This window comes from Crotalus tigris, unplaced genomic scaffold (assembly GCF_016545835.1).
Source record: "Crotalus tigris isolate CLP2741 ecotype Arizona unplaced genomic scaffold, ASM1654583v1 scf7180000020588.15403103151:6194809, whole genome shotgun sequence".
NCBI classification, from domain to species: domain Eukaryota; kingdom Metazoa; phylum Chordata; class Lepidosauria; order Squamata; family Viperidae; genus Crotalus; species Crotalus tigris.
In genome coordinates this window covers 94,344-122,210 of record NW_024098092.1, presented here as the reverse complement: position 1 = coordinate 122,210, position 27,867 = coordinate 94,344, and the positions used below count along the sequence as shown (strand labels likewise).

Here is a 27,867-nt window from a genome sequence, read left to right as displayed (position 1 = left end):
GAGGACATGGGATGCTAGCTCCCAAATCAGCCATCTGAGCCCAGAAGGCGGGATTAGGGTGTGCACCAGCCTATCAGATGGCAGGGTGGAGAGGCTGAGCAGGTACTCACCCCACCCTTTCTCCTTTAAAATCTCTCCCTCCAATGCAGGGATGTTTATTCCAAGGCCAGCAAAACCCCCTGGAAGACAGGAGAAAAAAAAATTCCACCAAAAATGGCTGAACAGAAGTGTGTCAAGCTTTCCACCAAGGAGATTATCAGCACTGTCCACATTCTGGGCACTGAACTTTGCCTGGACATCTATGGGTAAGCATCCAGACATTTCTCTTATTTAACATTTTTTGATTTGCAGAAGAAAAGTGGAACTTAAAAAGATGCTTTCGGTTTCGTCTGCAGCTGAAATTTAGCGGAGAAATTCTTTTTTTTTTTTTTGGGTGGTATATGGGTGTGACTTTTCATTTCACAATTATTAGTTGCCGGGGGGGTGGGTGGGTGGAGAGGGGGCTCACTAAATAGCCCAAAAGCATCTTTAGAACTGAGTGAGGTACCTAAAAAAAAAACAAAAAAAAACGATGCCCAGATTTCTGAACGTTCCCCCTGCTGTTTGCAAGGAAGACTCGGATCAGGTAATCTGCAAAGGTAATGGACAGTGCCGTCATTTGTTCTGCTTATCTCAAGGCGTTCCTGAACTGCTGACAGGCAGCAGGGGGAAATTGCTTGATCTCACCAAGGGAAGGGCCATGCTGAACTTCCATTCAGAACCGATGGCAACGCAAATCCATCCTGTTAGCAAGAAAAACCTATCGCATTTCGGGAGCACTGTCCTTCGTTCTCTCTACGCACTCTTTCCCTGCTTTTGAAACACAAGGCAAAAAGCCATCCACTCAAAGCATCTTTAAAAAACAAAACAAAACTTTATAGAAGTTTAGCATCGACGTTTTCCTTCCTATTAGCCCAAAAGATTTTGTTCCGAGAGCAGAAATTAGATTTGCAGGGCTTATTCTGCAAAAGATTCTGATTCTTCCTGGATCTCTGAGGAGGTTAAAAGCCACAGACTTTGTCCTAAAATATCCTAGGTCAGAGGTTCTGAACTTTTTCTCCAGCATGGACCCCCTTTAAATACCTTTTGTGGCCATGGATCATGGCCACAGACCCCAGACTTAAGATTTAAATCATAATATTTCTTCAAGCTTTTGCAAACCCCCTGCGACATTGTGCCCCCCTCCCAGGGTCCATGGATCAGAGGTCAAGAACCACTGTCCTAGTTATTCATTTACTTATCTCAAACTTGGATGGGAATCATAGCAAAACGGAGGAATATTTAAGTTCTTCCTCTTTCTATTAAAAAAACCCAATGCTGCTATCTGTGGTTACTGTAATTATCATGATTTATTAAAGCAACAACTGTCAAGATTAAGGGGTTTTTGTGGTTGCAGCAGCGGTGAACGTGTGTGTGCGCACATACGCTGAATAAACGTTGGCTGTGATCAGTCCATGAGAGTGGAAACGCTAACCGCAAAACAGAATCAGAGGAGGGTGTGAGAAAACCTGGGTGCAGGTAGATGGAGAAGGATCTGCCAATCTGTTGTCATCTCAGGTGTGAACGCAGCACAATCCTTGCCAAGCCCACGTATACTTAAAAAACTCTTGGAATTGTTGAGTGGGCTCCAAGATGCCACACTCACAAAACTCTTGGGAATGTGAAGGTCTTAAAATAATAATGATAATGATAATGATGATAATAATAATAATAATAATAATAATAATAATAATAATAATAATAATAATAATAATAGAAGAGAAAGAGCTGGAGAAGATAACAAAATACAAAGACCTACAAATAGAAATAGAAAGACTGTGGCAAAAGCAAGCAAGGGTAGTACCAATAGTCATAGGCGCCTTGGGTGCAATCCCAAAACAACTGGAGCACCACTTGAATACCATCATTGGCATTGACAAATTCACTATTAGTCAATTGCAAAAGGCGGCCTTACTAGGAACTGCTTCCATCCTGCGACGATATCTGTAATATCATCAAACATCCATATCTGCCTATCCCAGGTCCTGGGTAAGGACTCGATAGGTAGACAAAATGCCAAATCCAGTCTGAACATCTGGCTGACTGTGCGATGATTCATAATAATAATAAGTAGTAGTAGTGGTAGTAGTAGTAGTAATAGTTGGAAGGGATCTTGGAAGTCATCTAGTCCAACCCACTGCTCAGGCAGGAAACCCTATACCATTTCAGACAAATGGCTGTCCAGTCTCTTCTTAAAAACTTCCAGTGTTGTAGCATTCACCGCTTCTGGAGGCAGGCTGTTCCACTGGCTAATTGTTTTCACTATCAGGAAGTTTCTCCTTAGTTCCAGGTCGCTTCTCTCCTTGATTAGTTTCCATCCGTTGCTTCTTGTCCTGCCTTCAGGGGCTTTGGAGAATAGCTTGACTCCCTCTTCTTTGGGGCAGCCCCTGAGATATTGGAAAACTGCTATCATGTCCCCCCTCCTCCTCTTCATTAAATTAGAAATTCCCAATTGATTTATAGGGGGGCAGCAGACTCTAAAAGGCCCTCTTGAAAAACAGGTTTATAGTTCCTCTTTCTGCCTTTGTTTTTTGACCATGGCCCGAGCAGAAAAACCTGGTGAACTGCTTCATTAAACCGTAGAACTAAATTTGGATTAGAAGGGGACTAAACGTGGAGAAAGAAGACAGACGAAGTAGGAAAGGGACAATAAAAAGGGGCAGCTAAATGCAGACTGAGTGTGTTAATCCTTCTCACCCAGTGGATGCTTCTACACGGCCGTGTTTTCACCAGTTTCCGATGCAAAAGATAAAATATGTGCACAATTATCCAGGGATCTTCTGGTCTTCCTGCATCGATGCTCAACGCTTCCCCATCACAGCATCTTCACATTGTCTCAAAAGTGCTTTTTCCAAAAGGCAATTGAACTTTTTTGGTGTTTTCTTTGAACAAGTTTGGTTTCTCTTCCAAGAAGCTTCTTAACGAAAACGTTTTCCAAAAAGATACCCAGAAAGTCCAGGTGTCTTTTGGAAAGAACACCTGACCTGGATGACTGAAAATCTCCATGGACATCAGCAAGTATTCCCAGTTTAAAATAACTGTTAATTGGGATTGTTGGTGGAATTTACCTGAGCCAGGTTATGAGAAAGTTAAGTTGGAAACACACACTGTTTTCAGTGCTTAAATGTCCCAGGGGTGGCCAAAAATAGCATTTTGGAAGTCAGTTTTCTCTTGCCAAATTCACTGGGGGTAGATTCCCAGTTTTTGGCTGGCTGCAGTTAGCCAACAGCAGAATTTGCTATGCTATTTTAGAGGGATTATTCCTTCAGTCAAAAAATACCTTCGACGTTAGGAGTCAGATCTCACCCATATTTATGTGGAGGTTTGGCAACGAAACAACAGTGCTAGGCTGCATTAACAGAGGGACAGTATGAAGATCACGTGAAGGCTTAATACCACTTTACAATGCCTTGGTAAGGCCACACTTGGAATACTGCATCCAGTTTTGGTCATCACGATGTAAAAAAGATGTTGAGATTCTAGAAAGAGTACAGAGAAGAGCAACAAAGATGATTAAGGGACTGGAGGCTAAAACATCTAAGGGACGGTTGCTGGAATTGCTGGAATTGGGTATGTCTAATTTAACAAAGAGAAGGACCAGGGGGGACATGATAGCAGCCTTCCAGTATCTCAGGGGCTGCCCCAAAGAAGAGGGAGTCAAGCTATTCTCCAAAGCGCCTGAGGACAGGACAAGAAGCAACGGATGGAAACTCAAGGAGAGAAGTGACCTGGAACTAAGGAAAAACTTCCTGACAGTGAGGACAATTAACCAGTGGAACAACCTGCCTCCAGAAGCGGTGAATGCTCCAACACTGGAAGTCTTTAATTCCTGCTTGAGCAGGGGTTGGACTAGTTGACCTCCAAGATCCCTTCCAACTTTATTATTATTGTTCATCGCACAGTCAGCCAGATGTTCAGACTGGATTTGGCATTTTTGTCTACCTATCGAGTCCTTACCCAGGACCTGGGATAGGCAGATGTGGATGTTTTATGGTATTACAGATATCGTCGCAGGATGGAAGCAGTTCCTAGTAAGGCTGCCTTTTGCAATTGACTAATAGCGAATTTGTCAATGCCAGTGGTGTTATTATTATTATTATTAACTATTCTTGAGGCAGATGGCAATAAGGGGAAGCGGGGAAGAAGCTTCATAGCTTGATCTGTTTTATGTCTTAAATGGGAAGAGTTTTTCAACGAATGGCGTCTGTCTTTCAGAGAAGCTCCAAAGGCTGCGACCTGCTTTGCGGTCGAGGTGAGCCAGGGCCTGAAGGTCTACGCTGAACACCTGCCAAAACCGAAGGTCATCTGCCAGGGCTCAAAATGGCCGCTGGACAAGCAGGTCAAGATCACTGCCACCATGGATGCTCGAAGCGCCGAAGTCAATGACAAAAAGGTGAGGATAGAAACGTTGGCCAAAGATTGCGTTTCATCTCCAACAGGTCCTGGGATTTGTAGGCCCCATTTACACCTAAAAACGATTTCCTGAACAAAATCATAATAAATAAACCAGCGGAACGACTTGCCTGCAGAAGCTGTGGGTGCTCCAACACTGGAGGCGTTTAATAGGAGACTGGACAACCATTTGTCTGGAATAGTATGGGGTCTACATTAAGAGGATGGACTAGAAGACCTCCAAGGTCCCTTCCAACTTTGTTATTTATCATCATAAGATCCGCAATAAACCTGGTTTATGAAGCTCAGATATTGCACTAATTGGAAATCAAAAGGGACTTCAACTTGGCAACGGAAACCAGTGGAGAATTATAGTTAGGGAGACAAAAAAATGAATTCATTGGGTGGGTTCTCAAACTCATCTTCAGAGGAGCCTTGTCAAGATACAACGGGACAATTGTTTCAAAACCCAAGTGAGATAAAAAATGCAGGGTAAGGTTTATCAGAGCCGTGGTTAAAATGCAGCATTGCAGGCTAATTCTGCCAACTGTCAGAAGTTTGATCCTCACCAGTTGACTCAGCCTGCCATCCTTCTGAGGTTGGTAAAATGAGGACCCAGATTGTTGGGGGAGCAACAGGCTGATTCTGTAAACCGCTTAGAGATGGCTGTAAAAGCACTGTGAAGCGGTATATAAGTCTAAATGCTATTGCTATTTATCCACCACGAAGCAAATTAGAAATTTCCCAATTAAATGTCCCTTTGTGGACAGGCACCCTGATACGGTATCCAGTTGATAACAGAGGTGTGTTAGAGAGGGAGGTTTTTAAGGGGTGCCGTTCCCCTTAAAATATCCTTTGACTTAAATTTATTGTTTGATGGTATAATTGCAGATCAGCGTTTCGTACTATGAAGCGAACGGCAAGGCCCCAATTGCCAAAGCAATTCTGCATATTACCTGCATAGGTAAGCTGGCAGGGGTGGAGAGGTATGGGTGAATTGGGGGGGGACTCTATCTCAGCACATCTGGATAGGCAAACCCTGCCCGGATCAGACTTGGATCAAGCAGGAAAAAAGGAAATGCCTATCTCAAATGGCCTGAAATATACTTTTCTCGCAGAAAAATGAGACTGGGATGCAAGCAGAGGCTTTGAATGGGAATAATGAAAAGTGTCTTTGTTTTACACACACACACAACCACCTTTGTTTTCCCGCTGCAGAAATGTTCTTGGATGCGGATATAAACCGTTCGGGAACGGTGACCAGAAGAGGGAATCAAAAGGTTGAAATAAGATTTTCTCTTTTTTTGAAGCAGAATGACCGGGAGGAAAATATATGTAACATAATGCGAAAGAGTGTTTGGGGAGCTGATGGCTTTATGGGCTGTTTCTCCTGCTGGCAGGGGAGGACTGGATTTGCAAACACATCTGGGGCACACCTGGTTAGGCAGGTGTTGTAATGAACTCACTCGGCTAATTACAATCCTATAAATGTAATGAACAAATACATAATAAATGAAATGGTAGCTGGATCAACTGGGAAGCAGATGCTGCTTCTCACAAGGGCTTCCGAGACTCAGGATTGGTCTTCTGGGATCTTCTGCAGAGGAAGGTGGTTATTTTTCATACCCAGAGAGGAGGAACAGATCCTGGCTGGGGTGGGGGGAAGGCAGAGCCAAAGAGGGACCCCACTTTTGCTGATGTCCATCCTGACATCAGGGTTCCTGCAGGATCAGTGGACGTGGGGGCCGGGTGGAAAAGGCGCCATTCTCTTGGTGAATTGTGACCGAGACAACACTACAGCTGAAAAGGAAGACAACAAGGACAACGTCTTGACATCCAAGGAAGGTAGGCAACAGCACTAATGGTAAGGGGAGTTTTCCTCCACCTCAGACACTTTTAAGAGGTGTGGACTTCAACATGCACAATCTGTAAAAGCAGTGTTGCAACGGAAGTACACAGTGGTGAAGTACCGCTAGTCCTCAAGATTGCTTGATGGCTATATTATTTATTTATTTATTTATGAGACTTATATACATACCGCTTTTAAGTGCAAGCACTCTCTAAGCGGTGTACACCAGTAAGCAATGTGTGTATATATATATATATATATATATATATATATATATATATATATATATATTTACATTGCCCCCAACAATCTGGGTCCTCATTTTACCTACCCCGGAAGGATAGAAGGCTGAGTCAACCTTGAGCCGGGTGAGATTTGAACCGCTGACCTGCTGAACATAGTCAGCTAAAGTGGCCTGCAGTACTGCACTCTAACTGCTGCGCCACCTTGGCTCATATTATGGCTTGGAGAAGATGGATTGATTATATTCAGAAGAAATATGAAATTGAAAAGTATTATCTTGCTTTTGAGTAGATCTTAGGTAATTATTAATAGTTTTAATTATATTATTATTTTTGACTTAATTGGTTAATATTTGTTTTGAAAAGGAGTTAAAGTGTGTTATGGTTTTGATTGATAGTATAATTGGTTTATGTCAGTTAGATTATATTTATTATTTTGTTTTACCCTGTAATCAGCTGTGGGAAGTGGGGGAAGGGGTGGGGGGAGTTTATATTGTAATAATTTTATAAAATTTTTAATAAAAAAAAGATTGCTTTATGGCCCGTAGAATACCCCCAAGTTATCATAAGTGGTCCTGCCACACCCCCAGGGTCACGCGACCTGACACGTAAGAAATTGTGAATAGGTTATGAATGGTTGAGGTCATCAACCAAACTAAGGCCAGATTATGGTCAATAAAAGCGTGAGGTCACAAGTCAAAGAGTTTCTGGCTCAACTGGAGTTGAATGGATTCTCCTTTTAGACCTTGAGGACATGTCCCGTATGATCCTGACCGCTCGGGGGCCTAATGGAATTTTCGAAAAATACCAGCTGACTCTTCACATCTCGGAAGCGGATTGTGACAAAGTGGGGGTCTTCTACCCTCAAGGTAAGTGTTGAAGGCCAGCAGGCCGTTGGGCTTTAGGACTGAAGCTGAAGGTGGATGAAGTGAAGACCCAAAAAGAGAATGCTTATTTTAGATAAGCAACCATGGTGTCTAGTTTTCCTTTTTATGCTCCTCACCTAGAGAAAACAAGGAAGCATTTTCAAGAGGATCAAGCTGATACCGATCTTCCTTGTCCCGCACCAAAAAGGAGGTCCTTAATTTTGTTATGACAGATCAAAAGTTTGACCAGCTCTCTGGTCACCAATGATAGCCAACCACAAGTTCCTTTGGATCTCAAAGAGTTCATGTGCTTGGGTTTAATTATGGTAAAGGTTCTCCTGCATGAGCAGGGGGTTGGACTAGAAGACCTCCAAAGTCCCTTCCAGCCCTATTCTATTCTATTCTATTCCATATTCTATTCTATTCTTTCCATATTCTATTCTATATTCTATTCTTTCCATATTCTATTCTATTTCTTTCCATATTCTATTCTATTCTTTCTATTCTATTCCATCTCTCTATTCTATTCTCTTTCCATATTCTATTCTATTCTCTATTCTATTCCAATCCATTCCATTCCATCTCTCTATTCTATTCTATTCTATTCTATTCCTTTCCATATTCTATTCTATTCTATTCTATTCCAATCCATTCCATCTCTCTCTATTCTATTCTATTCTCTATTCCAATCCATTCCATCTCTCTATTCTATTCTATTTCTATTCTAATTTTTTTCCATATTCTTTCCATATTCTATTCTATTCTATTCTATTCTCTATTCCAATCCATTCCATCTCTCTATTCTATTCTATTCTATTTCTATTCTAATTTTTTTCCATATTCTATTCTATTCTATTCTATTCTATTCTATTCTATTCTATTCTATTCTATTCTTCTGTTCTGTTGTTCTATTCTCTTCTATTCTCTCTTCTCTTCTACTCAGATTGCTTAAAACTGCATAGATCTGGATAAAGGTATATATATTTGCTTCCAAGAAATAAAAGAAACGAATAAAACAGACTGGGTTTTGATTCACAGTCAAGAAGGCGCAGAGACCTTACGAACATGTTCTAGGACCCAGAAAGACATCCTACCATGTGAAATGGGACCTTCGTCAAGTGGAGGGCATTTTCTACGTGGAAGGGCTGAAATTCCCAGACATTGACTTCCCAGGGCTTGTCACGTTCCACATTTCACTCCTGGAGACCGGGAAGGTATGGAGAACATCAAAGAGAACATGAGGGGGGGGGGAAGCCACTTTGACAGGGAAATGGAGAAAGCACCTGGAATGCTTTTTCAATCTTCATCCCAGGTTCTCTTTCTAGGACCTTCTTCACTTCTTCTTCATTTATCGGCTACTCAGGGAGAAGGCAGGTCAGGAAACAGACTCCAGAAAACTACAAGAATTCTATTTTATTATTGTAGAGTGTGGTAACAGAATCTTGAAGTCTTCCATTTCCTTTAGCCTGTGATAGTAAAGAGGATCAAGGCGGCATTATCTTGACCTTCTTTCTTATCCCTCTTCCTTTTCCTGGACTAAAGAGAATGTTATACCGGTCTGTTTTTTAATTCAAGGTTAGCTCCGTACTCCTAAATCGGGGGTCTTCAAACTTGGCCCTTTTAGGACTCGTGGACTTCCACTCCCAGAATTCCTCAGCCAGGCACGCTGGCTGAGGAGTTCTGGGAGTTGAAGTCCACGAGTCCTAAAAGGGCCAAGTTTGAAGACCTATGTCCTAAATCTTGTAACTTTTAAATGTTTAAATGCATCTTTCTGAAATCCAATGTATTTCTTGGTTCTTTTCTCCTGTATTTTCTTGCTTCAGAGGGTCCTAGAACCTTCCATTTTCACTGATACTGTGGTTTTCCGGGTTGCTCCATGGATTATGACCCCAAACACCTTGCAGCCAGTTTCTGTTTATGTCTGCAGGTAAGGAGTCATGGACCAGCATACATGTATGAAGCTTTCTGTACACCTACCATCACGTTTGGTGAACACCCAAGCCCTTCTCTCTCCTCTATTTTTTTTTTCTAACATCTCCACCTGTTCCTCTGAATATACAGTGTCGATGAAAATGCGGATTTTGTGGAACATATAAGGAAGTTTGCCTCAGAAGCTGGATGCAAATTTATTGTCTGTACGAAAGAGGATAATGGCAATGACGTATGGATCCAGGTAGGTTACAAACTATAGGCCATATTGGACAGGTGGCCTGCCAAATGATATCCCGATGCTAGTGGAGAAGAAATTAGGGTAGTTCTTATCCTGTACATTTCCAGAAATAATTGGAAGCGTTTTTATCAATGCTAAGTGGGATCTCTTTCCTAGGAGCACACATCCATTGGTGTGGTAACATCAAAGGCTCAATTGAAAGCCATACAAATTCTTATGCATATTCACGGTTGTGCATATTTTTCTGTGTTGCAGTAACCGCTGTATCTACAACACTTTTTTTTTTTTTAAAAGTAATTTTAGTAAAGAACTTCAGGGGTAGTGTAAGGACCCACCCCACTTTGCATCTTAAGAAGACAGAACTCTTGGAATAGCTCTTCCAACAGGAATCCTTTATTAAGAGAAAATGGTTGCAGGCATGCTAGACAGGACTTGGGGTTCAAGCTCTCCCATTCAAGGTTTTAAGGGGTTCCCCAGTAGTCCCACCCAATCAACCCCCCTTCCAGTGATAGTTTCAAGTATCACAATTCCATCCCCTTTCTTCTTCCGTCTGGATGGAGACTTCAGATAACTACATGAAAGGCAATTACTCTTCTTTGATATGTTAAAGCTTAGAGGCCACAATAAACACACATTCAGTCCTTTGAAGTGTGCTGAAGGAAGTGAGGGCCATAAAGCCCCTTTGCTCTCCCCCTTTTCTCCCTCTTATGGCAGAATCCAGAGAAGGCAGAATTGGGAGTTTCTATGTTTGATAATTAAAGATGAAATATAATTGGATTCTGACATCCGGCCCCTCTTAACAATAAGAGAGATCCACCTGAAAGAAAACACAAGTAAAAAATTTAGTTAGGCTTGTTAGGATACTCTGTGTGAAACTTCTTCAATAGCTTCGGGGCTCTGACGTGACGTTTATGGACCCACTCATTTTGTGAGGCAGGGAGGTGTTTCCAGGCAACTAGGTACTGAGTTGTTCCACGATATCTCCTAGAGTCAAGGATCTCTTTTATTTCGAAGTGTTGTTCCCCCTCCACCATGATTGGAGGTGGTGGGGGGGGGATTTTTGGCCGTAGAGGTGACTGATGCTCTCTTTTCAGCAAGCTGCAATGAAAAATTGGGTGTATTTGCCTGAGGTTTTTGGGTAATTCTAATTCTACTGTTACTGGATTTATGATCCTTTTAATTGGAAAAGGTCCTATATATTTTGGTCCAAGTTTTTTACAGGGCTGTAGGGACTTTAGGTATTTTGTAGATAAGTACACCATTTCTCCTATAATGAATGGTGTAGGCTCAACCCTTTTTTTATCGGCTTGTGCTTTGTATGCCCGCCTAGCTTCATCTAGTGATTTTCTGACTATTGGCCAGGTGTTTTGTAGGTTTTCCATCCATTCTTTCAGTGAAGGGATCGTTGGTTCTTTTGGGGTTAACTCTGGCATAGGGTTGAAACTTTGGCCGTTGGCTATTTGAAAAGGAGTGTAGCCTGTGCTGGAGTGGACTGCATTATTGTAGGCAACTTCTGCAAAAGGAAGTAAGTCCGTCCAATCACTCTGTTGGAAATTTAAAAAACATCTCAAATATTGCTCAAGTACCGACTGGCAGCGTTCCGCTTGTCCATCTGTCTGAGGGTGATGGCTAGATGTCAGTCCCTGAGTGGTCCCTAAGAGGGATAAAAATTCCTTCCAAAATGTAGACGTAAATTGCACTCCCCTATCAGAGATGATGCGTTGGGGTGCCCCGTGCAATCTGTAAATGTGCTGGATAAAAAGTTTTGCTAAGGCCTTTGCAGTGGGAATTTTTTGGCAAGGGATAAAGTGCACCTGTTTGGAAAATAGGTCCGTGACTGTCCAGATAACAGTATTCCCATTGCTTTCAGGCAATTCCACTATAAAATCCATGGCTATTTCCCTCCAGGGGGCTGAGGGACTTGCCACTGGTTGTAACAGCCCTGGCGATTTCCCTTGCAACCTCTTTGCTGATGCACAGGTTGGGCAGCTGGCAACATAACTTTCTATGTCCTTTTTTATTGATGGCCACCAAAATTGCCGTTTAATTAAGTGTAAAGTTTTTACAAATCCAAAATGCCCTGCTGATTTTGTGTCATGGCAAAGTTGCATGAAAGTTAGTCTTTGAGTTGTTGGTATATATAACTTTTCCCCTACCCAAGGCAATCCGTCTCTCATTGTGCACACATGTTTGTTTTTCTGGAACCAATCATCTGTTTCCAAACTTTTTCTGAATTCAATCCCAGTTTGGCTGTCCAGTTGTGGTTTTATTTTGGCTTGGGTTCTTGTGGTTACTGGCGCTGCCAGTTGTGATTCTGCCATTATTGGTCTAGAGTCTGTGGTTCGTGCGCTGTTATATTGGGGCATGCGAGATAGTGCATCTGCCAGGAAGTTCTTTCTTCCTGGTAAATGTTTGAGCTTAAATTGGAATTGGTGAAAATGCTGGGACCAGCGGGCTTGTTTGGGATTGAGTTTCCTGGAAGTTTTCAGGGCTTCTAAATTTTTGTGATCAGTCCATACCTGGAAGGGGATTTTGTTGCCTTCCAGGAACTGTCGCCACGTGAGTAATGCCCAACGTATCCCATAAGCCTCCTTCTCCCATACGGGCCAGCGCTGTTCTGTTTCCGTGAGTTTCTTAGATGTATATGCACAGGGTTGCAATACTGCATCATCATTTTCTTGTAATAGCACAGCCCCCACTGCCACATCACTTGCATCTGCCTGTATTATGAAGGGTTGTCCATGTCTGGGTGCCTTAGTACTGGTTCGGCAGAAAAAAGTCTCTTTAGTCTCTCAAACGCTGCTTGGCACTCCATTGTCCATGTTAGTGGCTGGCTAGGTTTTACTGAGGATGTTCCCTTCGTTTTTAGTAAGTTAGTGAGGGGCAAGGCTATCTGGGCAAATGAGGGGATGAATTGGCGGTAAAAGTTTGCAAAGCCCAGGAAACTTTGTAGTTGCTTTCTTGTGCGGGGTGGTGCCCAATCTAATACTGCTCTGACCTTCTCTGGGTCCATTTCAATGCCCTGGGGGATATGCGATAACCTAGGTAGTCTATCCTTTCCTGGTGGAATTCGCATTTTGAGAGTTTGGCATATAGGTGGGCGGCTCGCAGCTTCTTTAAAACCGCTCTGACAAGGTTGACGTGTTCCTCTTTTGTTTCAGTAAAGATAAGAATGTCGTCCAAGTAAACAAGGACCCCCTTAAACAGGTGCTCCCTTAGAACGTCATTGATTAATTGCATAAAGACTGCAGGGCCCCCTTGTAATCCAAATGGCAAGACTTTGAATTGATAGCACCCCATGGGGCAGTTAAATGCAGTCTTCCATTCGTCCCCTTCCTTGATTCTCACTCGATAGTAAGCTTCCCTTAAGTCTAGTTTAGAAAAAATTTTCCCTTTCGATAGGTGTGACAGCATGTCTTTCATGAGGGGCAGCGGGTATAGGTTGCTTTCACTGATTGTGTTCAGGGCCCTATAATCCACGCATAAACGTAAAGAGCCATCCTTCTTCTCTCTAAAAAGGACCGGGGCAGCCACTTTAGGCTTAGCTGGTTCAATGAAACCTCTCTCCAGGTTTTTTTTTATAAATCTTTCCATTTCCTCCTTCTCCTTTGGGCTCATGGAGTATAATCTGGGTTTCGGGAGTTTTGCCCCAGGCTTGAATTCAATGGTACAGTCTGTGGGTCGGTGGGGGGGAAGCTCATTCGCCCTCTCCTCACTGAAGACTTCAGCAAGGTCCCTATATTCCTCTGGTATTTCTGTTAATCTTTTTTCCTCTCCTATGGATGCTTTTTCTATTCTTGATTCTGGTAGCCTCCCTTGGGGTTTTAAGTCCATAGGGTCCCCCTTCGGGAATTTGATTTCTGTCGTCCTCCAATTTACCCAGGGGTTCCATTTTTTCAACCATTCCATCCCTAGAATCATTGGGCATTCCATACCTGGGGTCACCACAAACGTTAAGTCCTCTTCATGGTTGCCCAGGGAGAGATGTATTGGCAGAGTGGCTAGGGTAGCTGGCACCCCCCCTGCTATGGATCCATCTAGCTGGCCAAATGAGATTGGTTGTTCCAGTCTCCTGGATGGGATGCCCAGATTCCCCACTAGTGTTGGGCTAATGAGGCAGCGGGTGCAGCCAGAGTCTATTAAGGCTTTCACCTTCACAGCTTCGGGCATGGGGGGGATTAATATAGTCACTGTTTTGAAGATGGGTGTGATGCGTCCACTTACCAGGGGTTCGCCTTCCGAGCTGTCATCTGAGGCATCCACCGTCCCTGTGGTGTAGGCTGGAGTTCTTTCCCCTTGGTGAGCAGAGGTGGGGTTTTCTGCAATTTCCATCATTTTCATGGCTGTTTCTTTTGGCTTAGCTGAATACCCTCTGGGTTTGTTGATTGGGGATCTGTCTGGGTTGTGCTGGGGGGCCTTTGAGCGGCATTCTACAGCTCGATGCCCTTCTCTTCCGCACTTGAAACACCCCATCTGCTTCTTGGCTGTATCCGATGATTTCACCGGTTGGTGTGTCAGCTCAGGCGGGGGGCGGCTCCATTGTTTTCCTCGGCGATGCCTCTTCAATATGTCGATCTCTGCTTCCTCTGCCAAGACGTACCATTCCTCAAGTCGATGTGGGTCTCCTCGGGGCAGGCAAGCATCATATAGATCATAGTTTAGTCCGTCTTTGAAACGGCCAAGGAGGATGTCTTCTGGCCAATTCAGTTTGCTGGCAATGGCTCGGAATTCTTGTGTATACTCAGCCACTGGGCGTTTGCCCTGCCTCATCGTTGTTATTCTTTCACGGGCTTTGCGATCAGCCAGGGGGTCTTCAAATCGTCTTCTCAACGAGGACATGAAACGGTTGAAGTTACTGAGTTCTGGGGCATTGGAGTCATGCAGGTTCACCACCCAATCTGCAGCTGGTCCATCCAGGGCAGATTGCACGATCCGGATGCGGGCTTTGTCGCTGGGGATGTCCTGCCCATATTCCTCCATGTAGCTGAGGACTTGGGTTAGGAAAAACCCCAAGCGTGTTGGCTCCCCTTTGAATTTCACCTCCAACGGTGGACGTCTTGGAATGGATCGGTGCCTCCATTGTGGGTGGTAGTGTCTTCCGTCCAGATTTCCATCTGTGGTCCGGTAGGGGGTGGGAGCTCCTGGATCAGTAAATGTCCCTGGGGTTGCAGGTTCCACGTCCCCCTCGGTGTCTCTCCCTTTGTGGCTCCAGGAACTGGGGCGGGCGTAGGGCTCAGGAATCTCCTCTCCTAGGGAGCTGAGAGTTCTCTTCATCAGGTCAATAGCTCTCTCTAGGATCCAGTCTGAGTACGGCATACAGCTTCCTCCCTCTTCACTTGCGTGCAGGGATTTCTCCATCTCCTGCTTCCATTCTGGTTGCTTGGTCCCCCGTCTCAGGGTCACTTTTCTTGATTCCTTTCCCCACTCGCTTTTCTTTCCAACGCCCATCGACCAGCTAGGCTTGTGGTCCTGTGTCTCCACCACTTCTTCTTCTGAGAAATCTGGCCTCTCGGATCCCAACATCTGGCAAGGTTCCAACTGGGTCAGCGGCTCTCTTTCCAGGGAGTTTTCTCCCTCTCTTGCTTCGTTGTCTGACATGGTAAATTTTTGCAAAATCCCCCGGCAAGGGTCTACCTTCCAGGTGGATTAATTTTGCAAGTCCTGTCTAATGTAAGGACCCACCCCACTTTGCATCTTAAGAAGACAGAACTCTTGGAATAGCTCTTCCAACAGGAATCCTTTATTAAGAGAAAATGGTTGCAGGCATGCTAGACAGGACTTGGGGTTCAAGCTCTCCCATTCAAGGTTTTAAGGGGTTCCCCAGTAGTCCCACCCAATCAACCCCCCTTCCAGTGATAGTTTCAAGTATCACAATTCCATCCCCTTTCTTCTTCCGTCTGGATGGAGACTTCAGATAACTACATGAAAGGCAATTACTCTTCTTTGATATGTTAAAGCTTAGAGGCCACAATAAACACACATTCAGTCCTTTGAAGTGTGCTGAAGGAAGTGAGGGCCATAAAGCCCCTTTGCTCTCCCCCTTTTTTCCCTCTTATGGCAGAATCCAGAGAAGGCAGAATTGGGAGTTTCTATGTTTGATAATTAAAGATGAAATATAATTGGATTCTGACAGGTAGGCAACTTTGGCTCTTTTATGACTCGTGGACTTCAACTCCCAGAATTCCTGAGCCAGCCTGGCTCAGCTTGGAAACCTCTCCCTTTCCCCTCAGCATGGCTGGCTCAGGAATTCTGGGAGTTGAAGTCCACCAGTCATAAAAGAGCCAAGTTTGAAGACCCCTGTCTTAAATCTAACAAACAAAATGGAGGCTGGCTGAAGAATTCTGGGAGTTGAAGTCCACAAGTCATAAAAGAGCCATGTGTCAATGCTGCAAATATTGTATATTCTTGCTTTTGACAATATGTAGAATTGTCTGGTAATTATGGGGTTAATACAGAGCAGAAGGGGTGTTGGGGGTAAAGCCCAGGAAAGAAAGAGGAAGAGAACATTTGACTTTCATACTAATTGGATCATGTGAGATATGACAGCTAATTTAGGGAGGGAACATGCTGATAATTTAACTGCTCAGAGGAAGAGAACTTAGATCCTAGCATCCCTCCGTTGTGCCTGTGCCGACATTTTGTAACAATAAAAGACTTTTAGGAAAATAAATGCCTGGAAGTTCTTTGGAATGTTTCATTAGCCGGAATCACAACACCATGTTTGAAGACCCCTGTCTTAAATCTAACAAACAAAATGGAGGCTGGCTGAGGAATTCTGGGAGTTGAAATCCACGAGTCATCAAAGAGCCCTAGTTGCTTTGCCTTCTGTTTCAAGAGAATGAGATCAAAGTTTTTGTGATCCATTGCCCACCATAAAGAGATGACACTTTTAATTTTATTTCAACCTCTTCTGTCAACTTAGGATGAGATGGAGTTTGGGTACACCCAAGCTCCCCATAAAACATTTCCAGTTGTCTTTGACTCGCCAAGGAACAGAGAGCTGAATATCTTCCCCTTTAAGAAGGTTTTGGTAAGTGGTGTCTCCCCCCCCCATTTAATCTTGGCTGTTGAAAAATCACAGCTCTGCATTTCATTCTCCACTTTTACTTGCAAGACAATAAAAATCGTTAATTGTCTCCCATCTGTTCCCTTCATTAAAGGTGAGATGGATAAGTCAGGAGGACTAGATCAAGTTGTATAGGCATTTATCTCAATCCCTCCAATAGGGCATGGATAAAAAGAGGATTGACTAAGGTCTGCTTGATTTGACGCAACTGTTGGTTCCCCCCCTCCAAGGGTCCAGATTTTGGCTATGTAAAACGGGAGCTATCCTCCGAGGCGTCTTCTTCCAGCCTGGATGGATTTGGGAATCTTGAAGTCAGCCCTCCGGTGAACGTCAAAGGCAAGGCATATCCTCTTGGGCGCATCCTAATCGGGAGCCTTTCGCCTAGGTAAGTGATAACAGAAGTGCTGGAATCTCCACGAGAACATTCCCATGTATCTGTGGTTTAAATTCAGAAGAGTCCCTTGGGTTATTCTTCCCATATGGAAGTTCTGGAGAACTTTGTCCCTAGTTAATGATGTTCAACCTTCAGCGCGAACGTCGGCTGGAACATGCATAGCAAATTCGATCGTTCCCCTAACAAGACTCTCCCCAGGAACAGACTTGGGGGGAAAAAGTTTCCCCAAAAAACCAAAAAGATTTTAACAAAGTCACGGAGATTTTAAAAATGTTGTATTTTTCAAAGGTTGTAAATTGGATGAAGAGGGATTGAATAAAAAGGAAAGAGTCTCTTGCTTGGATGCAAACTTTAATCAAAGACAGCCCCGATGCCCAAATTCCATCTGACTGGTGACGTTTTGAGTCAACTCAATATAAAAGACATTAATCACCGTGGCTTATCTTGTAACGCGTACTGTATGGCTTAAGGTGATGTGAACCAATCACTAACAAATCATGGTTTAACACACCATGGGAATTCAGATCCCACTTTTTTCTTTTAGGCACATTCATAAGTCTATGTCCAAACTGGTCCTGGACTTCCTTCACAGTCAAGTTGTACAATCTCCCATTGAACTCTACACGGACTGGCTCGCCGTGGGACACGTAGATGAATTCCTGAGCTTCGTGCCTGCCCTAGACCGGAAGGTATGGGCCCCAATCCTTCTTTCAAACTTGAAAGAGCTTTCAGTGACCAATTTACACAATAAGTGACCGTGTCAAAGCCGCTTTGGAGGCAGATCAACAGCTGCAGGCAGAGTTTCTTTGATGTTCTGCATTTCCACCCATTGGTGCAGCTTCTAAGACTTCTATAAACTGTTCCACCAGACTCTACGGCAGTGGTTCTCAACCTGTGGCTTGGGACCCCATTTGGGGTTGAATGACCATTTCACAGGGGTCGCCAAACAACGCAGTCTGCCATTTCTCCCCCTTTTCCTTAGCTGTGCTACTCCCTTTTATTCTATTGGCTTTGGAAAGCCAATAGAAGAGACTCTCTTGAATAGAGTCTAATTCTATTGGCTTTCCAAAGCCAATAGGTATTGTCCAGGCTGTCTCTGCCCTGCTGAGCCCGCCAAAAGTCCCATTCTGCAAACGATGCTGCACCAGTTGAGTAGTCCTCAACTTACGACTGGTTGGGGGTCGCGGCATTAAAAAGCTTGAGAACCACTGTTCTATGGTGAAATACGGTTGTATTTACAGTGTTCAACACCCAGAGACATTTCAATTAAGGGAAGCCCTAGTCCCGCTCATCCCCTCAAAGAAACTGGCCTACCAAAATATTTCAACTGGCCATTCTTAAGAGCCTGGAGGTCTATTAGGTGTAGAAGTCAGCCCATTGGTATATGGATGTTCTATCATCCAGGTTTATGGTTGTCCCAAATGTGTTTTTTCAAAAGGCAACTGGGGTTTGGCTTCTCATAGCAATAGCAATAGAGCTTAGACTTATATACCACTTCACAGTGCTTTACAGCCCTCTTTAAGTGGTTTAGAGTTACCATATTGCCCCCAAACAATCTGGGTCCTCATTTGACTGACCTCGGAAGGATGGAAGTCTGAGTCAACCTTGAGCCAGTGAGACTCGAACTGCTGGCAGTCGGCAGAATTAGCCTGCAATACTGCATTGTAACCACTGGGCCACGACAGCTCTTAGAACTGAAGACAGAACCGAGATCAGTTGATAGAACTAGAGAAGCTTCTTGGAGAAGTGAAACATCTTCTAAAGAAAAGCAAAGTCCAGTTGGTTTTTGCAAAAGTACCATTGGGATGACCCATTGGTTATATTGCAACTCTGAGCTCTTTTAGGGAGCCTCACTGAAGTTCCAACTCCAATGGAAATCCTGTTTTGCCACCAGAGGAATAACAGACAGTGGGAAGGGACCTTGGAAGTCTTCTAGTCCAACCCCCAGAGGAGGGGATTATCCAGAAGGATCAGTCCTAAAGTTTGAGCAGATGGCTGCTTTTCAAGGCGGATCTTTGATCCAGCTGTTAATCTCTAGGTCTTGCAGAGACCAAGAACTGGAATTGATTAAAGAGCAGGGCTCTAGCACAGAATGAAACCTCTTCCCTAAAAACCTTGATATGAGAAAAGGCTGAAATAACTTACCATCCTTCTCCACATGTATGCGATGGACGAAAAACCTGTTATGGCAATCAAAAGTGCTCGGTCAGCAGCTTCTGGCTGTCTTGCCTTGCGTGAAGCTTCTTCTAAGCTGCTAAATGTTCATTTTAGGCTGCTAGTCCTCTCTGTCCTGTAACCTTTCTCCACCTCTCTGCCTTCCTCCCCTTTCTTAATCCCTCGTTCAGGGATTTCGCCTGCTGCTGGCCAGCCCCAGAGCCTGCTTCAAACTGCTGGAAGAGAAGAAGAATGAAGGCCATGGAGAAGTCAAAATGCCTCAAGGTTGGGCGATTCGTCCTTTCCGGTGCAGAGCTGAAATGAATGATAGCTGGGAAGGCAGATGGCACCAGGGCCCTTTTTCGTCAACTTTTGGGCTGGGTTGCATTAAAAGGGGGTTGTGTTTTCTCCATGCCAAATGGTTTGTCTCCCCACTGTGAACAAGCAAGCGCCCTGAACCAGGGATCCCCAATCTCAATTATTACAATAAACAGCTTTCTATTATAGAATAGTTACCATAACCCTGGGCTTCTAACAGGAGATCAAAAGACACCTGCACAGCAAAAACTAATTCATTTTCCTTTTTTTTTTTTTTAAACAGGAATTGATTTCCAGAAAGGCGATCGGCAGGCCCGTTCCATATCAGATATCGTCGGTGACAAATACTTAAAGCAGTGGAATAATTATTGCCAAGTAAGGATCTCTTCTATTCCGCTATTAAATCTGGAGACCGAGTGATCCAAACCCAACAGAGAGGACCAAGGGATTATCCATTGTTCTGTTCAGATGCTAACAAGAGAGGACAGAAATGTGATGGATGGTTAACTAGTCCAGTCTTATCTTGTCAATCCAGCCATTCAGCTGTCTAGCTCCTTCTTAAAAACAAAAAACACCAGAAACGGAGAATCCACAGCCTTTCCTAAGCTCTGTTCCAGAGTTTACATTGGGAAAAATCCCTTTACATTTAATCTCAAATTTAAGAAACTGCACCTTGCGTTATTATTTCTTGTCCCAGTTTTCATGTTCTGGACATGGAAAGTAACTCTAGAGCAGTGGTTCTCCACCTGTGGGTCGGGACCCCATTTGGGGTCGAACGACCATTTCACGGGGGTCACCAAACAAGGCACTCCGCCATTTTTTTCCCCTTTTCCTTAGCTGTGTTACTCCCTTTTATTCTATTGGCTTTTGAAAGCCAATAGAATTGATTCTCTTGAATAGAGTCTAATTCTATTGGCTTTCAAAAGCCAATAGGAATTGTCCAGGCTGTCTCTGCCCTGCTGAGCCCGCCAAAAGTCCCCTTCTGCAAATGGTGCGGCACCAGTTGAGTAGTCCTCGACTTACAACCCGTTGAGTAGTCCTATTAAAAAGGTTGAGAACCACTGCTCTAGATCATCTTCTCTACAGAGATCCTCAATCATCCAATTCGCAGTTGCTTTTCTAAAAAGCAACTGGACTTTGGTTTTTACTCCAGAGAATGTTTGGCTTTTCATCTAAGCCTCTTCATTTTATCTTCTCTCCATCTCTCCCTGAGGTTCAATGTCTTCTCACCTCCATCTTTTCTTCCGGTTGAACATCCCAAGTTCCTTCAGCCTGTTCTCAACTCCTAGCATTATCTTTGTCCCTCTCCTTTGAACCTGTTGTAACCATGTTGTACACCATCTTCAAGTAGAGTAGAAGGGAAGGGAGACTCCCCGGGTCTACAGGTAGCCTAGTTGCAATAGAGAAGACTCAAGACTCAATTGTAGCACACGTTTTCTCGTGGTTTTGAATCCTTGAGGACTTAGGCAGAGAAAAATGGCCTGAAGAATAATCTATGCAAAGTTAATCTTAAGATTTTGACCCTGGCCTAGCAAGAAAGGAAAGGCTGTGGATCTTCTTGTGAAGAGACTGAAGATGTACAAGAGAAAAAAAAAATGGCTGTGGCGTTTATGAACGCAACTTTGTTGCGTTCAACCCTTCGGTTGAGTCAGGCATATCCCAAACACATCTGAAGATGGCAAGTTGACAAAACACATACCGTATATTCCGCCGTATAAGGCGACCCGGTGTATAAGATGACCTGTCTTTGGCGCCGAGTTGCATGCCTAGAAAGTCGTCTTATACGCCGTAAACTACCGTAATTTCCGGCGTATAAGACGATTCGGCATATAAGACGACCCCCAACTTCGGTGCCGATTTCCGCGCTTTCAAAAGTCGTCTTATACACTGGAAAGTACGGTACCTTAAAAACTGAATCCCTGAGGGCCTTACCTAGTCAGTAAAACACTTAAGCAAGGGATATACAAGATGGACTCACCTTTCTAATCAAATTCTAAAATTTTCAGAGTCTTCGACTTACAATTCACTTAGTAACCGTCCAAAGTTACAACGTCACTGAAAAAAAGAGACTTGGGATCATTTTTCACACCGTTGCAGCATCCTGCATGGTCACGACATTTACATTCAAATGTTTGGCAACTGACTTCACATTTATGACGGTGGCAGTGTGCCAGGGTACTGTGACTCCCTTTTGTGACCTTCTGACATGTAAAGTCAGTGGGGGAAGCCAGATTCACTTAACAACGTTACTCATTTAACAACTGCGGTGATTCACAAACGTGGCAAGAAAAATTGTGCAACGGGGCAAAAATTCACTTAACGAATTTCTCACTTAAGCCACATACAGTAGTGGCCAAAATTGTGGAAACCTTTTGACGTTTGATGGCTAATAACACCACTTTTTGGGGGAGCAGTACCATAAAATTATGTATCAATGGGAAGATAATTTAATCAAGACATGTAATGCAACGAAGTTTGTTCGACTATCTGTACTGTGTTCTATGAAAAGTTATAGCCCAAGAACCAGAAAAAGGAAGCACAACTTGCTTAAGTTGATCTCAGGTAGCTTTCTTTCATCCGATGGTTAGCCAATGAGCATGAGTGTTTGGAGAGCCAATCGGGTGTCATCTTGTTTTGGCCATGAGCCAATCAGATCACAGTGGGATTCAGTTATCGATGTCACGTATTGAAGCTGAGAGGACATTTGTCAGGGTGTTATGTGATGGCTATCAAGTTGGCTGGGGGTTTTTTTGTGTACTTTTCATTTAGTGAGCTTGTAAAACATCATAAAATTAAAGTGATGGTGCAAAGAGTTGACTGGTCACCCAGAAAGCGATGTAAAATAGTTGTTATAGTTCCGGCTAATGAAACACTTCAAAGAACTTCCAGGCATTATTTTCCTAAAAGTCTTTTATTGAATCAAAATGTCGGCACAGGCGGAGGGATGCTAGGATCTAAGTTCTCTTCCTCTGAGCAGTTAAATTATCAGCATGTTCCCTCCCTAAATTAGCCCTCATATCTCACATTATCCAATTAGTGTGAAGGTCAAAGGTTTCCTTCCTCTCTCTTTCCCGGGCTTTACCCCCAACCCCCTTTCTGCTCTGTATTAACCCCATAAATACCAGACAATTCTGCATATTGTCAAAAGCCAGAATATACAATATTTGCAGCGTCGACAATAGTGTTATTAAGTGAACAAGGCTGCAGTGATAAAGAAATGAGAAAAAAAAACGGGTGAAAACTTTTAACCAAAGGTGGCATTTCTACGGTACACTTTTCCCAAAAGATTTCCACAATTTTGGCCACTGCTGTGAATTTTGGGCTCAGTTGTGGCCGTTAAGCCAAGGATTGCCTGTGTTGGAAGTCATGGTTTCATTGTGCTCACTTTGTGGGCACTGAAATATTAAGTATGGCCTCATCCTGCTCCTTTTTCTCTCCTCACTAAAGCATCTCTTTTTTCCCCCGTCAGGAGTGCATTGATTGGAACAGGAAAATCCTCCAGGAGGAACTGGAGCTGACAAAGGAAGACATTATTGAGATCCCTCAGCTTTTTCACCCCTACCTTGATTATCGTCAGCTTCTGCCTTCTCCTGCTTTTCCTGAGTATCCTCAATCTCCGCCTTCTTATCCTTTTGAGTATCCTCGTCCTCCTATTTCTAAAAGCATCAAGGTTTCCGCTTTGGCTTATTTCCCAGACATGGTAAGACTCCAGCCCCGAATAACAACAACAATAGCTCTTAAGACTTGTGTACCGCTTCGTGTGTTTTGAGAAGAACCGGCCAAGAAGTGACTCAGCAGGTCCTCCCAGTCAAGGGTTCAGCTTAATTCAATTTCTATTGTTGTCCTGTGGAGAAGCAGTGGGTATCTCACCGGGAGCCAGACATGACCTTGTAGTTGCCCACTCTTCCCAAGGCATGGGGTGTGTGGAACCACAGGAAACACAGAAAGCGCTTTTGATGTGCTGGTTGGGTTCACGCCATCACCAGAAACTCTCAGAGGCTTGTCTGGCTCAAAGTACTGGGTGAATCCAATACTGTGCCTTGCGTTCCCTTCTATAGAATCTTTCTGAACAGCTCTAATGTGATGGGTCTAAATTAAGGCTTAGTCGTCCCTAGTAAAGAGCTTATCCTCCTTGAGTTTAAAAGCAGCTGGAGAAGTAGAGTGTTAAAACCTATTGGTCTTCTTACCGTTGAATTTCACTAGGGTACAAAATCATGAAACTGATTACAATCTAACATTAAACTAGGGGTAGGCAACCTTGGCTTTTATGACTCATGGAATTTAACTCCCAGAATTCCTGAGCCAGCCATGCTGAGGGGAAAGGGAGGTTTCCAAGCTGAGCCAGGCTGGCTCAGGAATTCTGGGAGTTGAAGTCTACGAGTCATGAGGGGGCCAAAGTTTCCCTCATGCTGGCTCAGGAATTCTGGGAGTTGAAGTCCACGAGTCATGAGGGGGCCATAGTTCCCCCATGCTGGCTCAAGAATTCTGGGAGTTGAAGTCCACGAGTCATGAGGGGGCCATAGATCCCCCATGCTGGCTCAGGAAATCTGGGAGTTGAAGTCCACGAGTCATAAAAGAGCCAAAGTTGCCTACCCCTGCCTTAGACCAATGGTTATCTCCCTTCTGCAGGTGAATATGATTGTCCTGGAGAAACACCTGGGCATCCCAAAGCCATTTGGGCCTATCATCAGCGGCCAATGCTGCTTGGAGAAAGAGGTCCGGCGTCTTCTGGAGCCGTTAGGATTGTCTTGCAATTTCATCGATGACTTCTCTTACTACATCAGCTTTGGCGATATTCATTGTGCCACAAATGTCCGTCGGAAGCCCTTCTCCTTCAAGTGGTGGGACATGAAGCCTTGAGGGCCTCACCACGGCTTCTGTTTCCCACTCAACGAAGACGACGGCACAGGCCTAGCGTGTCTTCTCCCGCAATTCCACAGGCAATCCAGCAACTTTCCAAGAAATCCTACTGATCCTCCTTTTAGATGAAGGTGCTTGCAAGCTTCTCTTGCGGTTGACTTTCTCCACTTATCTAAGCAGGCTCTTCTCAGCTCTGAATGTCTGCCAAAATCACCCCAAAGAACAAGAGGGCAGCCAAGTCGAGGCAAGCTGCTCTAATCCTTCTCTTTACTCATGCACAGTAATTCTAAAACTAGTTATAGAGGTCCAATAAGTCATTTCATAACCCTAGTAGGTCCATGGTCCTTCAAAGAATGCTATTACAGAATCAGAAGAAAGATGGAAAGGATCTCGGAGGTCTTTTAGTCCAGCCCCTGGCTCAAGCAAGAGATTCTATACCAGTGGTGGCGAACCTATGGCACGCGTGCCAGAGGCAGCACTCAGAGCCCTCTCTGTTGGCACACGCACCACCGCCGCCAGCAGCGGGTCCATCAGGCCACCACCGCCACCCAGAGCAGGAGCCCCGTCCACCACAAAGGAGGCGAAGCGGCCGACTAGCAAGCTTGAGCAGAGGTGATAGAGCAGAGGTCACCAACCATTGATTGGTGGACTGGAAGAAAAGGGAGGGGGAAGCATTTTACATGCATGCATGCGTGCACCGGGCCGCGAGCATGCATGTGCTGCAAATGGGGCGGGGCTAGTGCCTGCATGGTACTTACTAGCCCTGCCCCATTCTTGCGTGGTGCAGCGCCTTGTATCTGCACCCCACGGCATGGCCGTTTTTGCGCCTTGCAGCATGGTGGCCCATTTTTGTGCCCCCCCCCGGTTTTTGCGTGCCAGAGGCGACACTCAGAGGCGCCTCCCTGCCCCCCCCCCCATGAAGGCACCACAATGCCGATGTGGCCCTGGCACTTTGCGATAAATAAGTGGGTTTTGGGTTGCAGTTTGGGCACTCGGTCTCTAAAAGGTTCGCCATCACTGTCCTATACCAAGTGACTGTCTAGTGAATCTCTTCTTAAAAACCTTGAGTGATGAAGCAAACGACTTCTGAAGGCAAAGCAGTTCCACTGGTTAATTGTCCTCACTTTCAGAAAGTTTCTCCTTAATTCCAGGTTGTTTCTCTCTTTCTTTCCATCCATTGTTTCTTGTCTTGCCTTCTGGTGCTTTGGAAAATAAATCGATCCCCTCATCTTTGTGGTAGCCTCTCAAATATTGGAATGCTGCTATCATGTCACCCCAAGTCCTTCTGTCATATCACCAAAACTCATCAGCTCATGTTTAGTCACCACTGCCTAGATAAGCCAAGTCAGATAGTCACATATCAAGAAATCACCAAAACACACTCCAACAGATGAAGAACATTTTCCCCCCAAAAAACTAGCTGGTCCAAGGTCTTGTGAACCTGGGATGACGGAGTTGAAGAAAAATAATTTTCGACATAAAACTCCTTAGCGGCTGGCCCCAAATGCGTGATGAAGGCTGGCAGCCCTTTCCAAGTATACAAATCAAAATAGGAATATTGAGTAATTAATCCACATTTTAGTTTTATGTTGATTTCTCTCTATCATTTCAAACACTGGATTCGCAAAGAGGCATTCCGAGGGTGCAATAATTGTGAAGTCCATGTTTCTTTGGCTGTTTTATTTTTAAATGGAATGCGTGCCGCTGAATTATTTTATATTTTTAAATCTTTTTTGCAGAGGCTTCTCTCACTGATCTTTCAAATTGCTTGAATAAATTGTGAACAACAGTTAGGCATTCTGTTCCGTTTTTTTTAAATCAATGCTACTGTTAATATGGTCACAAAGGTAGACTATGAATAATACAACTAGTCCTTGACTTACAACAATTCATTTAGTGACTGTTCAGTTACCATGGCACTAAAAAAAAGTGACATGACCATTTTTTCAGTTGCGACTTTTGCAGTATCCAAATAATCACGGGATCAAAATTCAGATGATTGGCAATTGACTCGTATTTATGATGGTCACAGTGTTCCAGGGTCACCTGATCCCCTTTTCCGACCATTTGACAAGCAAAGTCAGAATGGGGAAGTCGTATTCACTTAACAACCGGGTCACTAGCTTATCAACTGCATGGATTCACTTAACTAGCGTTGGCGGGAAAAGTCGTAAAACAGGGCAAAAACTCACTTAACAAATGTCTCACTTCACGGCAGAAAGTTTGGGCTCAGTTGTGGTCCTGAGGACCACATGAACTTAGCAAGAATTCAAAAAAAATCAGAGTTAGGTGCTATTATTACACCTACATGGAAATTATGGACACTCTCCAAAGAAGTTTGGACTTTTGGCTCCCTAAGGTACAAGACGACCTTTTTGATGGGTCCTTAACATTGACCTTTCTCTTGTTGACTTCAACCACCTCCATCCAACCACTTTGACTAGCTTCTTCTGATGATCTTGCTATTGGAGAGTTGACCAATGTGGGGAGCACTAGAATATCAGCAAATGTTCTTCAGAGTTTAAATCCAACTCAAAAATATCTCAGTAAAACTGCTCAGGGGATGAAGGTCTATGGAGATTCTTAGTCATCCAGATCATGGTTGTCCCAAAGGTGCTTTTTCCAGGAGGCAAGTGGACTTCCTTGCTTTTCTTTGAAGACGTTTCGCTTCTCATCCAAGAAGCTTCTTCAGCTCTGACTGGATGGTGGGTAACAGAAGGATTTCCTCAAGTTGACACAGATAAACCTCCAAGTGGCCTCAACGACTCTCTCAAAGGACGCAAATGACCAGCGGTCTGCAAGGAGGATAAATCCTTCCGTTCCCCACCATCCAGTCAGAGCTGAAGAAGCTTCTTAGATGAGAAGCGAAACGTCTTCAAAGAAAAAACACCTTTGGGATGCTCAGGGGCTGCCAAGTAAGCAGTAAGACATTCTCTAGAAAGAGAGATCTTGTAATGGCAGGCTTCCTTCAATGTTCTCCTTTGGGGTTTACAGTTTGACTTGTATTATGGCTTGAAACTTCCAGCAGAAGAACAAGTAAAATAAAAAAAACCTCAAAGTCTTAACATTTCCACATGCTGTTTCTTGGCCATTTCTGTTCTAGCAGAAGAGTCTGCATCCCTGTTGATGGGATGAAGCTTTTCTCAACCCTCCTTTTCCTAAAAACGCTAAATCAGGCGTCTTCCAACTTGGCCCTTTTAGGACTTGCGGACTTCAACTCCCAGAATTCCTCAGCCAGGCACCCGTGCCTGGCTGAGGAATTCTGGGAGTTGAAGTCCGCAAGTCCTAAAAGGGCCAAGTGTGAAGACCCCTGCTCTAAATGCTTTTAGAAACATCTTGTCAGCTTTACATCAGAATACTGTCTTATTGTCTATTCTCGTTTAATAACTTATGTAACTTTCAACTTACTGAAGAAAAGGCGTCTTACATACCTAGCTTTTCCAGATCATTCGATATCCTGCTTTCAACCAGCTAAGAA

At 44.0% G+C, this 27,867-nt stretch overlaps 1 protein-coding gene across 2 annotated transcripts; it reads left to right on the top strand.

The window, feature by feature from the left end:
* On the top strand, positions 1-25,023 carry LOC120319228 (protein-arginine deiminase type-1-like). Of its 2 annotated transcripts, XM_039367863.1 has the most exons (17): positions 1-58; positions 150-305; positions 4,294-4,471; positions 5,362-5,434; positions 5,689-5,750; positions 6,198-6,315; positions 7,305-7,430; positions 8,466-8,641; positions 9,251-9,354; positions 9,489-9,600; positions 16,520-16,627; positions 16,894-17,048; positions 17,602-17,746; positions 19,403-19,496; positions 19,813-19,904; positions 22,999-23,229; positions 24,159-25,023. In XM_039367863.1, the coding sequence occupies exons 2-17, from the start codon at positions 214-216 to the stop codon at positions 24,387-24,389; spliced, it is 2,097 nt and encodes a 698-aa protein (XP_039223797.1). In that variant the 5' UTR covers positions 1-58; positions 150-213; the 3' UTR covers positions 24,390-25,023. The 2 variants fall into 2 exon arrangements, with proteins under 2 accessions (XP_039223797.1, XP_039223796.1); XM_039367862.1 differs by having other exon boundaries at positions 35-305.
* The last annotated feature ends 2,844 nt before the right edge of the window (positions 25,024-27,867 follow it).

What these genes read in the sequence shown, in the direction of transcription:
- LOC120319228 (XM_039367863.1), top strand. Translation starts at nt 214, where the DNA reads ATGGCTGAACAGAAGTGTGTCAAGCTTTCCACCAAGGAGATTATCAGC. An exon ending in CCGAAGTCAATGACAAAAAG is followed by an intron (nt 4,472 to 5,361) that starts GTGAGGATAGAA and finishes GTATAATTGCAG; the next exon opens with ATCAGCGTTTCGTACTATGA. An exon ending in CACTCCTGGAGACCGGGAAG is followed by an intron (nt 8,642 to 9,250) that starts GTATGGAGAACA and finishes TTCTTGCTTCAG; the next exon opens with AGGGTCCTAGAACCTTCCAT.